The sequence below is a fragment of the Centropristis striata genome, chromosome 9, assembly GCF_030273125.1.
Source record: "Centropristis striata isolate RG_2023a ecotype Rhode Island chromosome 9, C.striata_1.0, whole genome shotgun sequence".
NCBI classification, from domain to species: domain Eukaryota; kingdom Metazoa; phylum Chordata; class Actinopteri; order Perciformes; family Serranidae; genus Centropristis; species Centropristis striata.
In genome coordinates, this window is record NC_081525.1 from 25,402,685 (window position 1) to 25,418,522 (window position 15,838).

Sequence of the window (15,838 nt, forward strand, 5' to 3'; positions counted from 1 at the left end):
GTGTGTGTGTGTTTGTGTGCGTGTGTTCATACCAATAACATCCATACCGTCTCTGTTTCACACTGTTGTCATGTTGGATGCCTGCTGTCTTTTAATCACATCCTGTGCCTTTCTGCCAGTTTTGTTTTTTAACTATGTTACAATACATTTTATCATCAGTTTTGTGCATTTACCATTCCAATACAGATTTTTTTTTTTCACATTGGTATCATAAATATCATACATTGTGTGGTCTCCTCCGTTGATGGATTCAAACATTCAGGACAAACTTTTGTTTAAAAAATCATCTGTTGTACATTTAAAACAGGTTTTATGTTGGTTGTTTATTTGTTCTCAATATGCTATCATCTTATCCTAATATTGTCTTTGTCTTCAATGGTGAGGAATTCCCATCAAAGTTTTCCCCTTCTGTTAATACTTTAGGGAATTTTCAAACGTCGGGATGTATGGCTGTAATGCCCCAAGATTTGTTCTCCCTGAAAGAAATGATAGAGTAAGAATATATTAACTACAGAGCAACCTGGCTTTATTGGGTCTGCATTTACTCTTACTTCATTTTAGGTGTACCAATATGTTATGCATAAATATATACTATATATATGTATATAGATATATATCAATATATGCTTTGCAGCATTCCTTTGATTTAAATTTTAAAGCCATGTTCATGCATTAAAAAGCAATTGCATATTTTTGACTGCAGGGTTTAGATGCAAATCCATGGGGCATTACGTTAAAAACCATAAACATCATAAAATAGGAAATAGAAATTAAAAATGGAAGCAAAAATGAGGACGTTTAACTGGTCATTAAGAACTGAATGCTTTCTCATTTGTTGATGTGAGAAACAAAAATCGTATTCAAGATAAAACACAAAAAATGGCAAGTGTAATGAAAAATAAAACCCATTTAAAGCAAAGTATTTTTATTCACACAAATTTAATAAGATATATAACAACCGTTTGGTCCATAAATATTTAAGGGGAAATAGTTTCTATACACCATCTTTATCAAGAAACAGGGAAACATGGACAATCTTGATAGAACACTTACTGTACTCAACTATTAACACGAAGATCAATATATAAGGTTCTTGGATTACCCAACTATATCTGAAAGAGTGCACAAATGCTTTCTATGACATCGCTGCCCCCTTTTTAACAGGATACACCATAAAAAGATCTTCGGAAATAAGATGCAAAACAGTACAAAACTAGTGAGGCGTCAAAAGGATGTGAATCAGTTAACAAAGAACACATATATCCTGAATTTCACAAACTTTCTCCCAAGTTATAGCATAAGGCACATAGTAGAACTGAGTTAGGCATCTACTTCATGAAGTAGATTTAGAGTACCACTTTGTTCTACAATAGAACAAATTGTGACGCTCACAATGAAATGTATCAACTCCGTTGAAGATTTGCTCTGTCTTTCTTTCTCTCTCTCTTTCTCTCTCTCTCTCTCTCTTTCAGCCAGAAGAAACATGTTTTTGGTCTGTTCAGTGGCAAGTGTCATTAAAGAAAGTATAAATATGGCCAAAAAGGAGAACACATGGACAATGATTTCCCACTGGCTGCCTCTTACGACTCCACCTATCTGAGGTCATTTGAATGTTCATGTCAGCTCTACAAATCTAGTCTGCAACGTCGCAACCATTTAATTTCTCCCCCCCTTACTCCTTTTCCCTTTAAAATCACATCGTTACCCTGAGCAACATGATAAAAACAATAATGCACTTTTCACTGGACAGTATATTGTCACTGTGCAATTGAGTTTAGCTGTGGATTTATGGATATGTTTACTAGGATTTATCCATTTGACTACGGTTAATCTATGAGGCCAACAAATCTGAAAAAGTGCTCTGTCATGAAAACAATCGATTGCAGCAGCGTGCATAAACTGTTCTCCAATCCAAATTTCTCCTGCTGATTTCTAATGATCAAACAATTTCCATCATTGTGACTGCATTCCATGTTGAACAGTTACCACTGTACAGATTGTAGGATTAGCTTCTTTTTTTTCACAGTAGATTTGTGAATCAAGACAGAAATGTATGTGGTTTCAGCATCTACCTGCCATATAAGCTGCGATGGTTCGGTGCTTATAATGCAATTTAGACGTTTTACATGTAGCTCTGTGAGATATCTCAATGTCTGATTCCATCCAGCTCGGTCTTACAGACCGAAAACATTCGGAAATAATTAAAGCCTGTTTTCTGGAGTTACCCATATACAGAACATTCTAGAAGTTTATTTCCCAAATTATTCCAAAACAGAAAAAAAAATCTTTAAATTGGATAGTGCGAACACAGTGCATACATATACAGATTTCTGAGGGCAAAATATTCATATTATTTTAAAATTTGCCAATTAATCATAAATTAGGAAGGGCTTGTTTTATCATAAGTCAATACAAATGTACAAATAAAGTAAAATCAAGTAAAATCGAGTTTTCCAGACAAGCTTCAGGTTTAGTTATTTTTTCCGATGAATTGTGGGATCCATGACAATTTTCTAATGCCTTCAAGTTCAAAAAATGTCCCGTCCAAAAATCAATCTCTGCAAGTCAACTACAGACACGGCTGCCATGCGGTTTCAAATGCTACACATTAAAATGATTTCCTTGTGTTTTAATGTGGTCGCTGCTGTTCTTGCTCTTGTTGATCTTGTTTGTGTACACAGTACAGCACTTTCTGTTCCAAGGAGCTGTCTCTGGTAGATTTAAAGGTGTCACTTAAAAAAATAAAATGTAAATTGAGGAAAAGGAAAAGAAAAACAAATAAAAAATAAAATAAAATCAGATAAAAAACAAAATCAGTCTGCTATAGGAATAGCTTGTTAGAAAAGGTTTGTCAAGGTAGTTTGCGAAGGGCTCCCCGAATCATGGCTGTCCAAACTAGAGGTGACGGAGGTCACTACAGTGATAGAGGGGTTTGTCAGGTCTGTTAGTGTGGCCGCGCTGGAGGGGGGGGTCAGGGCCCCACTGTCAGATGAGGGTGGAGGGAGTGAGGTGCCATCAGCCTTATCAACACCTCCATTCTCCTGTCGCAAAACGTTCCTTCTGAATTTGGCTCTTGCGTTTTGGAACCAAACCTGCAAACCAATCCCAATGTGGCTTTTACTTTTTGTGTTTAAGATTAATTTTTAAAAAAATCATTTGTACAGTAGTTTACATATCATGTTATCACAGCTATTACTGTATCAACTTGCCCTTTCCCTATGTATAGAAATATTTATATGGCAATTTTCATACATTATTTTGAGCTCAAGGGGCAGATAACAATGAAGCAGTTAGCTCCTGAACACTGAATACAAGCATGTGGATTTTAATAGCAAATCAAAACAATAATCCTATCCTTTTAGATGTTTTATCTGTGAGAGTTGAATTACACCCTTTTTTCTGATCCACAGATAAAAAGAACATGTGCACTCTAATTATTAATAATATCAGCTGCAGTTTTACACTTAAGTTTCTACGCTCATGAGCGACTTTTCTCTTTTCTTTCCCAAAAGAAATAACATTTAAGAATCTACAAGATCTCTGATAAAAAAAACCCAGGATGCACATCTAATGACTAAATGGGTCAACCAAACAAACAAAATCAAAAAGATGATCATATTGGTGTGAAATGAGAGGGACATGGAGGAGGAGTGGGGTGCACACACAGATATGAGGTGATCAGATCAGTTAGAAGAATGGCGTTGTGCTTACCTGTAGAACTCTCTTAGTGAGGCCTGTTTTCTGGGCCAGCTGCTTTAAGTCCTTGGCATCTGGGTTGTGGTTGATGGCAAAGTAGGATTTCATTGTCCGCAGCTGATGGTGCTTGAAGGAGGTCCGCATGCGTTTGGTCTTCTGTGTTGGAGCGTAGGCCTGCTGGTCCCGGTCCAAGTGATCGGTGTCGTTCTCGTTGCAGCCTGAGAGGGCAGAAAGCAGAGCAGAGGGGGCGGATCAGAGTCTGAATGCAACAACTGCAAAAAATGCTCATTTAGCTTTCGAAATTTAAATCTAAATTCATATTCACTGCACTGAAATATTGACAACAAACCTGTAACAATAAATCACACCTCACAATGACATTATCAAATCAAAAAAATTATTTGATGTGGTTATTTAAATCCGACAAAAAAATAAAATATTACACCCATTTTGAGGCTAAGTAATAAACTGAATATCTTGTTAATCCGGTTTTGCAGGAAAAGAAAAAATGTATCAGATTTAAGCAATCACATGTGGACTAAATTGTGCAAAGTTGAAGCATTTCCATTGACTCTCCATATTAACAGATCTATCATATGCCATCATGTTAAATAATGAGTTTAGTATATTTATAACAAATTAGAATCTGCAAAAAAACTGATTGAACAGACTATACTGAAATTTATTGCAGCGCATAGGAAGCTGTAATTATTGTAGTTTTTATATAATCTTTTATTAGATTTTTTTTTAAAGCAACATGATGTATTTTAACCGTACACTGGGAGCGAACTAAATTATTTCTGCTTGTGTTTGCAAAGACTAATAGGCCTAATGGGCCTCATTTGTCAATAGCTTAGTACTGTTTGTGTAAAATACTTAAAAATGGATATACTTAATTAAATGCATGAGTAGCTAAACAGTGCTGCTTCAACCTTCATCAGTGCATTAAGAAGAAATAACGAAACATTTTATTTCACCATTATATTGTTTTACAGATAAAATGCTTCCATTATTCTATATTTCTGTGAGAGAAAAATCAAATTCAGAATAACAGTTCAGTTTGTGACAGTTGGAAATTTACGACTGAACACAATATACAGCAAAATAAAATTAATGACAATAAACCTTCTATTGACTGTGATTTTTCTATAGATTCCAGTATTTCTGTTAGAACAGCTTTTATAAAATCGTGTCTCTTACTTTAGTGCAGCAGGAGATGAAATGTAGCCAGCAAACAATAAGCATAGGATTTCTAAATTATATAGTAGGTTGTATTGATTTTCTTGTCTCCATGTAGCTGGAATGCTGACCAGTTGTTTTTCTCGGTGGATGATAAAATATCAAATAACTTACAGCAACATTTCATCATAAGGATGCAGCTCAAACCCTTTCTCAAAAATTAATTATTGAATTAAATTACACATTAAGGCAGATACGGATTCATAAAACTATGGGATTTTAAATGAGGGGTGTTATGTTTTGGTATGTCTACTGGCATGGGTTATGTTTTTTTTTTTGTTGCTATATGAGACTTCTTTCTGTGACACTTATACGCACCATTAATATGACAGTCATTGACATCTATGTTCTTGTCTTCCAGCCTTCACTGGATTGTGTTTCACTAGATATTACCCACTAGGGGTCTCTATATCCAAACAAGAGCAAAGTTTACAGAGTGCTGTGGAATACTCAGTAGACCCACACCTTTCCCTGGTGAAAACAAACATGAGTGTGCTCGCTAAAGCAGAAACAAAACCTCAAACAAAACCTCGTCCTATTTGTCAGGAATATGAGTCTCCTGATCTGCAGAACGATACATTAACCTGAACAACACAGGAGAGAGAGCACTTTGGAGAAGATAAAGTGGATCTTTTGCTTGTTCCCTTATTTCATTTTTATTTTATATTATTCTATTAAGTGTATGGTTAAATTTGAATGGTCATAAATTCCTCACATAATTAGAAAATGCAACATTTCCAAAATGAAACAATAAAGACATGTAATTTAAGCTTAAAGAAGCCAATAAGTGTCTTTTTTTTAAATTAGAAAATATTCTTTTCCGCTTCATTTTATTCTATTCTATTTAAATATCCCAAATGAAAAATATAATATCCCCACTGGGACCTTTACAGTGTCTGTGGTGCTAAATAATGAGCTCACAGGGACATCTTAGTGTATTTTATGTCTTTCTCTGTAGAATTTTCTTTTGTGGGATATTTCTTTTTTAGAATTGTGGCTGATTTATATTCTATAATTTTATTTGATTTTAACGCTTTGTTGTAGTCGGTGTATCCTGCTACAAAAAGGGGAAAAAACACAGTGCTACAATGGTTATTTTCCTATTGAAGCATCCATGAGAACTTCAGCATTTGCATAATCTCCTGAAATTGTTTTTTTTTTTTTTTTTGCGGATAACAAGCCCCCTGAACCGGATCGCAGAGCGTATACTGGGCTGAGTGGAGCCCCTGGCCTCTCCCTGCAGCAGGCCCCTCTGCACGGCGCTGCTGTGTCCCTGAGAACTGTGCTGACCGGCGCACGGGAGGCCAGGGATTCCAACGTCATCTTCAATTAACGAAGAACAATTAACGCGCAGATTACCCTTATTCCTCCCTATTCACCGTGAACACAGGAAACTTGTCGCACAATGACAAACTTTCTCAACCGCGCACTAATTCGCAGAAAGCGACAACAAAATGGGGACGCTGCAGGGGGGTGATGGGGGTCGGGTAATAACATTCACCAATTCAATGCAAGATTTGAGATGAAACCTACATTTAACAGTAGCTTCATGTCGAGTGTGACTCCAGTTTTTCTGCCCTCTAGTAAAAGTCAAAGACGTGCAAAACAGCGATGTTGGCCACGATTTTTAAGCAACATTCCCAAAATACAATGACCCCTTTCGCACCCATTAAACGCGTTTATTTTGACCTAAATTAGTGTTAATTATAAAAGTCGATGTGCAGATTGACGGCAAGGTCAAATTTCGATCATTCGCCGCACAACACACGCCAGAGTTTAAAGCACAGAAACGGTGCGTTAAAGACGCGTGGACAGAAAGCTGCTGATCAATTAGCCCACGGCTGCCGGCGCCGTTACACAGAGGCAACGTTCACCTACATTAGCATCGCCTACAGCAGAGATGTTTTCATCTCAGGCGTAGAAGGTAGACCTACGGCTCTTCTAGCTATGGCATTTAGAAACCGCCTGGACTCAAAGGCGAGGATCTTGTGCGTAATGGAAACAAATCTACCCATATTTCATTTGAAAAAAATACGCATCTACTTTATAATTTATCTATTTATTTGTTGGGTATTTGACTTGTATTTAATCATTTCTACTGCAATATTTAAAACTGTTAAATTATATCAATAGGCCAATGACGACACTTTGGCAGATGACCGTGTAGATTTTAGTGAAGATAAACCAAAATACAGCAAAAGTTTTCCAAACTATGGTCCATGGACTACTCGGGGTCTTTAAATGGGCTTCATGATAATTTAACTTACATCAGGAATATGTTAGTGCAGTTCGGCATTAGCTGGTTTCACTTTCCCTATAATTAGGCCTACCCATGGGGTGAACAGTTACATCTGTTTTTTTCACCAAAATTAACAAAAGTATGTCGACTATTTCCAACTGGTTTTGTTATAAGTCTGCCTACGTGTTTGTCGCCTCACTGTGAGGCCCTGCTCTGAGCAACACGCCGGCTCACCTGTGTTGTAGCTGGGTATATCTATCCCCATGGCCGGGCTCTTCCTCTTGCGCGGCCTGCCCTTCTGCGCGGTCCCGGTGCCGTTGAAGTACGGTAGGCTGAGGCCGCCGCCCTTGGCCGCCAGCTCGGCGAAGTTGAGCTGCTGGTGGTAGTCCGGTCCCTGCACCAGAGTCTCGAAGTGGAGCCGGCAGTACACCAGGCTGTCCTTCATGCCGAAGTGGTCGCCCGTGGTCAGCGTCTTGTTGCACGTGGTGCACGTGAAGCAGCTCAGGTGGTACACGGAGTCGCGCGCCCGCATCACCATCTCCGAGGCCGATATCCCGAGGTGGCAGCGCGCGCACCTCTGCACGGAGAACCTTCTGGAACAGACAAACCGTCAAGACTCCTCATACTCAGAGATATAACCTGCACCGTCACCGGCTGAAATAACTAAATCAGCGACAAAAGTGTGTGTAGCCTTTATGTGACACAGCTTCAGTGTGTATCCAGGCTGAGTTTACACACTGAGCCACATCTGGATATAACACACTGCCAACTGGCCACATTTTGTTTGGTGCAAAAAAAATTCTATGTATAAATATCTCTTTTAAATTACTAAAACGTTTGTCTGCAGTGACAGTGATAAATCCTACTGTTGTTGTTGACATTAAACACAACATGAATTAAAATATAACTCTCTTCTTTCTTGGGTTATTTTAATATTATAATGCATTAGAGACAACACTCAGGCCTGTGCATGGCTCTATAATTACAGGCCTATTTTTCATATCTGACCCATAGCTGCATTTTTAACTGATTATTTTTCATGGTAGGCCACTTTACGGCACTAAGGTAGTTTAGTTTTTCTCAAACACGATATAAATGTACAACTATGTGCTCCTTTGTTGCTGGTAGACTGAAGCTAATGCAGTGTTTATTACAATCAGAGACACTGAAACTATTACATCCAACAATTTAAAGTAAAAAATGTCATGTCATAACTTATTCCAAATTAAAAGCATGCAGGGCCCCTGGGAGATTGTTATGATTCTATACAGACAACAATGAGGCCTAATTGGATCAAAAGGCTTCAACATAATTTTAAGTGATCTGGGTTATTAATAATGACTGGACAATATTTTTTCCTAAATATTATTTTGTTCATTTAAGAGATTAAGAAATGCATTTTCTTTTAAAGCCAGCAGCTTTGGGTGGGTGTACGCGCATGCGTTTGTGCGTAACTAATATTTAACCTTAATTTTTCTTACCTGTAGTAATCCTCCTTGCAGTAGATACTCCCATCCTTGGCAAAACACGTTAGCTCCGACTCCAGCGCGAGTTTACATTCACAGCATTTGAGGCACCGCAAGTGCCACTGTTTGTCCACGGCCAGGAGGTAGTATCTGTCCGAAATCTTGCCGCCACAGCCGGCACACAGAGCAGGCTTCTCCGGGCTCATGGAGGGCATGGTCTGCGTCAGAGAGAGAGAGAGGAGAGCTCAAGCAGCTGCTGGGGAAATCATGTGGCACATATACATCATGCAAAGACACAAACAACAGGCCTTTGCAGCTCAAATTAAACTTTTAAAAAAACATATTTCAAGCAGGCCTGAAGACCTTTTGAAGAGTAAATACGGAGTGAAACAAATGCAGGCTCGGTGTGTTCTCAGGCCACCATCTATTAAACAACTTTAAGAAATGAACCGAGTATCGAGGAGAGTTAAATAATAAACGTGTATTGCTAATCTAATATTTCCTAAATGTAATATTTTCTTTTTTTTCTTTTTCGTAGACATTAGAAATAAAAACAAATTCACAGTGACAGTTTTAGTGAGAAACATTAAAAATACTGAATAAGTCTATTAACCTATTTTGGAAATATAGTATTTTTCCACTTGAAATAATAACTCAAATGTAGGTATTATTATTATTATTATTAGAGATGATAATACATAATTTATTTTGGCAACAATTATTTGATATATAAATGCCTGAAATAAAATGTGTACAACTGTCCACAGAAATCTAAATATTCCTACTCTAATGTATAGTAATGTATATCATGTTTTATTTGATGTCTACTGTGTGTTTCAAATGTTTTTAGAGACATTAAAGAGGCATGTTTATGTTTTTAGTAATTATTTAGTGCAGATAACTTGGCAGCTATTGAAATAATAACACACTTTAGCTACCATTCCCAAATATATTTAAGAGGGAATTAATTTTGGAAAAAAGAATTAGACTAAAATATGTGTCTATAATTAAACACAAAGATGGCAAACCCTGCTCACTACTCACCAGCACACTCCCTGGCACGTTAACGGCGCCTCGGTCGTCTTTACGCAATTTAACACGAGTTTGAACACGGATTCTTACCGACTCTCTCCCGTTGAGCTGCATGCCCTTCGCCAGGCGCGACTCCGTTTTTGACCTTCTCTCCATCTCCTCCATGATCCCTTGGATGTGATCCCCGGAGATCCCGTGGAAAAGCATGGCTCCCGGTCCTGGACGCAACGTGCAACTGCCTGCCTCTGTCTTGCAGCCCACAACTTCCATATACTGTTCCGCAGCTCAGCGCATCCAAACTGGGCTCTGAGGCTCTGAGAGAGGCACACACAACAGCAACACAAAGATCACCTCCTCCGCCACAGTGCAAAGGCAACTGGAAGAAAACTACAGCATGGGTGGGACGGGAGGGAGGTGCTGGTGGTGCTGCACCAGCTTTTTCCTTCTTCCCCGTGAATGTCTCTCCTCCAGAAAAAAGATATAGTCCAAACCGGTGTGGAAGTGTTGGGAAGGGAGGAGGGGAGGGGGCTACAGTGTGAACACTGGCCAAAAATAATGACACAAAGTTTGTGTTGGTTCTCTCTCTCCAGATTTCCCAGTCAGGGTTCCTTGGTGCTTGGAGGTCAGGTTGGGACTGCCTGGATTTGAGCACCGTGTCCTATTTGTGAAGAGAGCAAAGCCTGCCCAGTCTGAATAATTTGGTAGGAGGAGTTCCCCCCTCTCTCTCTCCTTCTCTCTCTCTCTCTGTGTCTCTCCTCCTCCTCTCTCTCTCTCTCCTTCGCCACTGATTTCTATTCACCAACAAAGAGCTGTCACTCTCCCCTCAAAAACTCCAGATTCTGGCTGCGCGCAGGACTGCTACTTTATGGTATTGACATTTTCATTACTTTTATTTGCCCGTTTACAGGAGAGGATGCTGGAGTGTAGTCAGAAGTTACGTTCAGGCTCAGAGTCATTTCAGTGCAGGCCTTAATATTTTATTTATTTATGTCTTAAACAAATAATATGCATTTCAAGTATAATAAACTCCTTTGGAGTTTTATTATAAGGGGCAAACATATGATTTCTGCTGAGGAGACTTTTAATTTGGAGGTTTTACATTTCATAAACTTCACAATTTTAGGGGTTTTATTCGTTTTTTACCAAGTGCTATGTTGTCCCAGAATAACATGATAACCGTGTGTGTGTGTGTGTGTGTGTGTGTGTGTGTGTGTGTGTGTGTGGTACAAATGTATTGTTTGGGGCGGGGCAGTGATCAGTGATAGGCTAGAGGGCGGGGGCAGATTGTATTAAACAATTTGAAACACACGGATTTTTAAAAACACAAATTAATGAGATTTTGTTTAAAAAAATAAAATCAGCTACACCGTTAAAACCTATAATAATAAATATGATAAGATAATCACACCTGCTTGTTTCTTATTTATTGTATCTTATTTTCTTATTTATTAATCTTAATGCTCTGTAGATAATTTGATCAGGCGACAGGGCAAACTGTTTTTAATGTAGGCCTATATAAATATTAGTCCCTGTAAAATCACATTTTTAAAAAGTTATTGCATTCATTAACACAACCCCTGTCTTTTCTCTGGGTCTTGAATGAGGCCCAAAAAAATCGTGTTTACCTGCAGGAGAGGTGATTTGATGAGCACAAAAATAAAAATGTATTCATTGATATGCAATAAGCAGTGGTAACCCACGGAAACGAGCTATAAATAATACAAATTGGGAAATTATTACCAGATATTGAATATTTTCATAAATCCACGTCCCATAGCCTCTGTTTACCATAATGTGCGTTATGGAGTTACAATAAAGACGTGTGCCAGCTTTAAAGGGTGTGAAAACTCTGTTACGCAAATAAGCCTGAATGGCTTTACTGTCCACATGTATGCAGGCCAGAATATGTGACAACAAACCATAACTGAGGCAGCTCAGGGTCTCACACAACACGGGCCTTTCCAGCTGAGACCCGGGTAACGAGCTGTGGTCTGCGCGAGGGTCGATGGCTCCAGATCTCTCCATAAAACAATAGACACACTTGCTTTTGGTCCCATTAATAGATTTGACTGTGGGCTCAGGGGGGTCTGCAGGTGTGGATGCTTCATCTCAAGACGTGTTACATTATCATGTGCGCCCCCTCCACCCTCCTCCTCCCCTCTACACCCCCCCACCCCACCATGAAGCTGTGTTGGCTTTAATTGGAGGCCCCTTGATAGCAGCTATAAGACAAGACTTGGACCCTCCTGGACGGGCTGTCCTGTCTGTGTCTCAGCCACACAGCGGTGAAAAGACACTCAAAAGGGGACATACGGATTTGATTCCACCTGGACAAAGACACTCTGAGAGGACCGATCAGCTCTGTGTCATATTTCCTCTGCTCTCTCGCCGGAAAATAAAAAAAACAAGACTTCTGATTTGGACTATTAAAATATAATTACATTGCGCACATTTTTTTCATGTATTAAGACATCGATCATTTCGTTAATGTGGATAAAGAAGAGTGTTTTGACCCGTTGCCTCCAGCAGTGACATTTCATTTGACTGCAGAGGCTTTAACAATGTGTCAGTGAACACCAAGGGGCTCTTTGTGCTGCCGTTTTCTTTTCTTTCGTTTCTTTTGTATCTAATGAGGATATTACCTGCAACTAATGTACACTAATTACTCGTTTATTTTTTGCTTTTATTATTATTATTTTGTCTTTTATTGAAAGCCTGCAGACATAAACCAAAGCCCATTCACGAAAACACGCTTCTATAAAAAAAGAAAAAAAATCATTTTTAAAAAAAGGAAGAGAAAAAGAGAACATTTAGTTGATTTGGATATAGCAGTTCTCTTTTTAAACCTTTTCTTAAAATTAATATATTATTATATTAATTAAGCAGCCTTGTTGTGTATGTTACCCATCATATTTCATTACTGGCTTTAAATAAATTGAAGGAAATTAACCTGGGCGGTTCTGTGTCATTTTTCGTTTGATAATAATTTGCCCTCATTTTAAATTTCTGATCTTGTTTGAGCAAATTAAGGCTTTTAAAATAATAACAATAATAATGTTAATAATCGCTGTTTATCCAGGCACTGAGTTGAACTCAATTTAAAAGCTTTGACGCTCTTTAAATAAATAAATAAAAAGTCTTAAGGACCAGTGTTTAAAATGGCGTTTGAATCCTCAATGGGTCACTGACCTTAGATATAAATAAATAAATAAAAATAAAGAAAGAAAAGAAAATCTCAGCAGCCGATATAAACAAAAATATTATTAGGCTGCTTATATTTGAAGAAAAGCGTCATTTTGGATTTTCTCTGCCGTTCAGTCTGCATGGTTTTGAAGCACTCACACACTCCTGTTATATATTTACATAATTAAGATTTTTGTCAGGGAAAAAAAGGTGTTTATTCCGCAAATAAAGATAGAGAGAATGTCCCTGTTTATGCCGGAGAATGTCACTGTATTTGTCGTGCATCTCACGCTTTTATTCACAAAATCTGCATTATTATTAGGCCTATTATTATTATTATTATTATTATTATTATTATAGAGAGGTCTTACCTGCGGTGTGTGCAGCGTGCAGCGGAGCAGCTCCGGACTGTGCGCGCGGTGCAGACACACAGAGAGACGCTGCCGGTAGATGGGGGCTGTTCCTCGTTTCTGAGCTCAACACTTCGAGTTCGAGCGTCAATTAAAACACAAGACATTTAAATATTCCTCTCCCGTATGCAGGCAAGCAGCCCTCAGCACTGCACACACACACACACACACACACACAGAAAACCGGGAAGCCGTGAGCCAATGGCCTACTCAGCATGTAGGTCACAATGTGTGCTGGAGTCGGAAATTAAAGCATAAACTACATAATGTGGAGAACTACTATTATATACAGTACGATTAAGACATATTTAAAGCATTTTTTCATCTTTTAACGCCTCATATAATGCATTCAAATCCTGAAGTTTTATGTTGTTAACAAACTTTAGGCAGATTCGAGCAAATACACTCTGCGATGAGCCCATCATGTGTGAGATTCATCAGCAGCTCTTATTTCAGTGGTGTGAATAAATAATTAGATCTATAGTCAAACCAGATCAATCAACGTGACAAAGATATGGAGCACAACAACACACAGCCTGCTGAAAAACAAATCATTTTCAAAATAAAAGCGCTAAATAATTTCAGATTTTAATGTGACGGTAATCTAAGACAAGCAGTGGCAGGCCTATGACTAAATAGATTTATTTTTATTTTATTTTAACATTATTAAAACTGTAAAAAAAAAAAAAAAAGAAATGCTTATAATCGTATTTTTGTTCGCATGCCCAACCTATATTTTTCTATTTTTTTCCACTGGTTAAATTGACATAATCCTCCTAAAAAATAGCAACAACATTAAAATAATTATATATTTCGTTCCCCCTGAACTGTGAAGTCTCTCCAGCTGACAAACTTTATATAAATTCAACGCAGTATCCATTCTACACACATTTGGCCTCATGTTGCAACATCTAATGAATTAAAAAAATGTTGATATAAAATTCACCACTAATTAATAATGCCAAGTTTTCAGTAAATATTAATGCTGTTCATGTTTTGAAGATGGTTTGATTGTGGCTGACCACGAATAGGGCTATATGATTTCCAAATTTGATAATCAATATTCATTATCTTATTGTATACTGTAATTCTAAACAATAACAGAATATAAAAGAGTTGCATATTTTTATATTTACTGACAAAGAAAGGTAATCCAGGAGACAGGATGTGTTCAACCTTCTCACACTGGCCACTTGGAGAACACACTGAGGTGTAGATGGACTCATTTCAATTAAAGTGAATGAGTCCGTATTTTGCAAATGCACACTGGTGCTGAGAGCGAAGGGTGACAATTAATTACACCTCTGTGCTGCTTGCATAAATGACACCGTGCCACAGTGCTAACAGTCATTTTGCTTTGCTCCTTCCGCCTGGGCTGACATCACAATGTATCTCATCAATAATGCAACGGCACTGAGATCCATTTCACTGTGTACCACAACGCAAACCGTGCACACAGCGTTCTCTGAGCATGATACCCACACAGGCTCTGCTTGGTTCGACAGTGAGGCCACAGATACAGCATCAGCCCGGGATGCCTGCCTCCATGGCTGCCTGGCTCCTTGGGCATGGTGTTTAGATTACCACACATCCAGGGTTCATCTGGAGTCATCATTTCTGGGTCACCTCAAGTGACACACACTGTCTCGCGGAGGGAGCTCTCAGTCACTCCCAAAGCATGGCCAGAAAAGGAGCGGAGGAGGAGGAGGAGGCGAGGGAAGAGGTGGGGAAGGCTCTCCTAGGATCCACTGTGGTGCAGGGAACCACAGGCTAAACACTGACAGAATGAAGGAGAGGAGAGGGAATGGAAGGGAAGGGAAGGGAAGGGGAGGGGGGGGTTAACAGAGGGAGGAGTGAAGCACTGTAAAGCTGTATCCCAGTCACATGAGCCAGGGTGGGTGGGTGAGACATCCTGGAAAATATTTACAAACACACACTGGACATGGCTTCATAATTATAAGAGGTAAGGAAATATCAAAATGCACAAGCACGGGTAAAATATCACCAAAGCCCTTGTTTTTATATTAAAATGTCCAACAGTGATTTAGAATAATAATGATAGACAAGAATAAGCCTATAAATAGTTTTTTTTGAGGCGTCTCAATCCCCCTGTATCCTGTTTTTCATCCTTATTTTCTCTCTCCAGGTCTTTCTCCCTCACTTTTTCCCCTCTCCTCCTCCAACTCCCCGCTTCTTCCACTTTCTCTTTTCTGTCTCTTCCAACCAACGCCTCCCCCCTCCCCTCCCTCCCTTCACCCACTCACTAACTCTCACCAGCACCAGCACCCCCATCCCCATCCCCTACCTCCCCCTCTCCCTCCCTCCACCCCTCCTTCGATCTCCTCCCTGCTCTGCTCTGCTGGAGCTCAAATCACAACCCCGGTCCCTGGCAGATGGAGGATAGGAGAGAGAAGCTCTTAACTAGCCAGCCTGAGCCTCTGCTCTCTGCACACCAACTGCTGCCTGCCTCCCCTCCCTGCCTCCAGAACAGCTCCAACAGCACACCGCCACCTCCACCCCCCTCCCTCCATCTCCTCTGGGGACAGAGTATCCTCCTGGGGAATGGTGCGCGT

At 39.2% G+C, this 15,838-nt stretch overlaps 1 protein-coding gene across 3 annotated transcripts; it reads right to left on the reverse strand.

Moving 5' to 3' along the window:
- Nucleotides 1-119: 119 nt before the first annotated feature.
- Nucleotides 120-14,651, reverse strand: lhx9 (LIM homeobox 9). Of its 3 annotated transcripts, XM_059340777.1 has the most exons (6): nucleotides 13,227-14,651; nucleotides 9,763-9,986; nucleotides 8,656-8,858; nucleotides 7,409-7,767; nucleotides 3,712-3,914; nucleotides 909-3,092 (listed from the first exon to the last, which is right to left on the reverse strand). In XM_059340777.1, the coding sequence occupies exons 2-6, from the start codon at nucleotides 9,940-9,942 to the stop codon at nucleotides 2,838-2,840; spliced, it is 1,200 nt and encodes a 399-aa protein (XP_059196760.1). In that variant the 5' UTR covers nucleotides 9,943-9,986; nucleotides 13,227-14,651; the 3' UTR covers nucleotides 909-2,837. The 3 variants fall into 3 exon arrangements, with proteins under 3 accessions (XP_059196762.1, XP_059196760.1, XP_059196761.1); XM_059340779.1 differs by lacking the exons at nucleotides 909-3,092; nucleotides 13,227-14,651 and adding an exon at nucleotides 120-476 and having other exon boundaries at nucleotides 9,763-11,824; XM_059340778.1 differs by lacking the exon at nucleotides 13,227-14,651 and having other exon boundaries at nucleotides 7,409-7,764; nucleotides 9,763-11,834.
- Nucleotides 14,652-15,838: the final 1,187 nt, after the last annotated feature.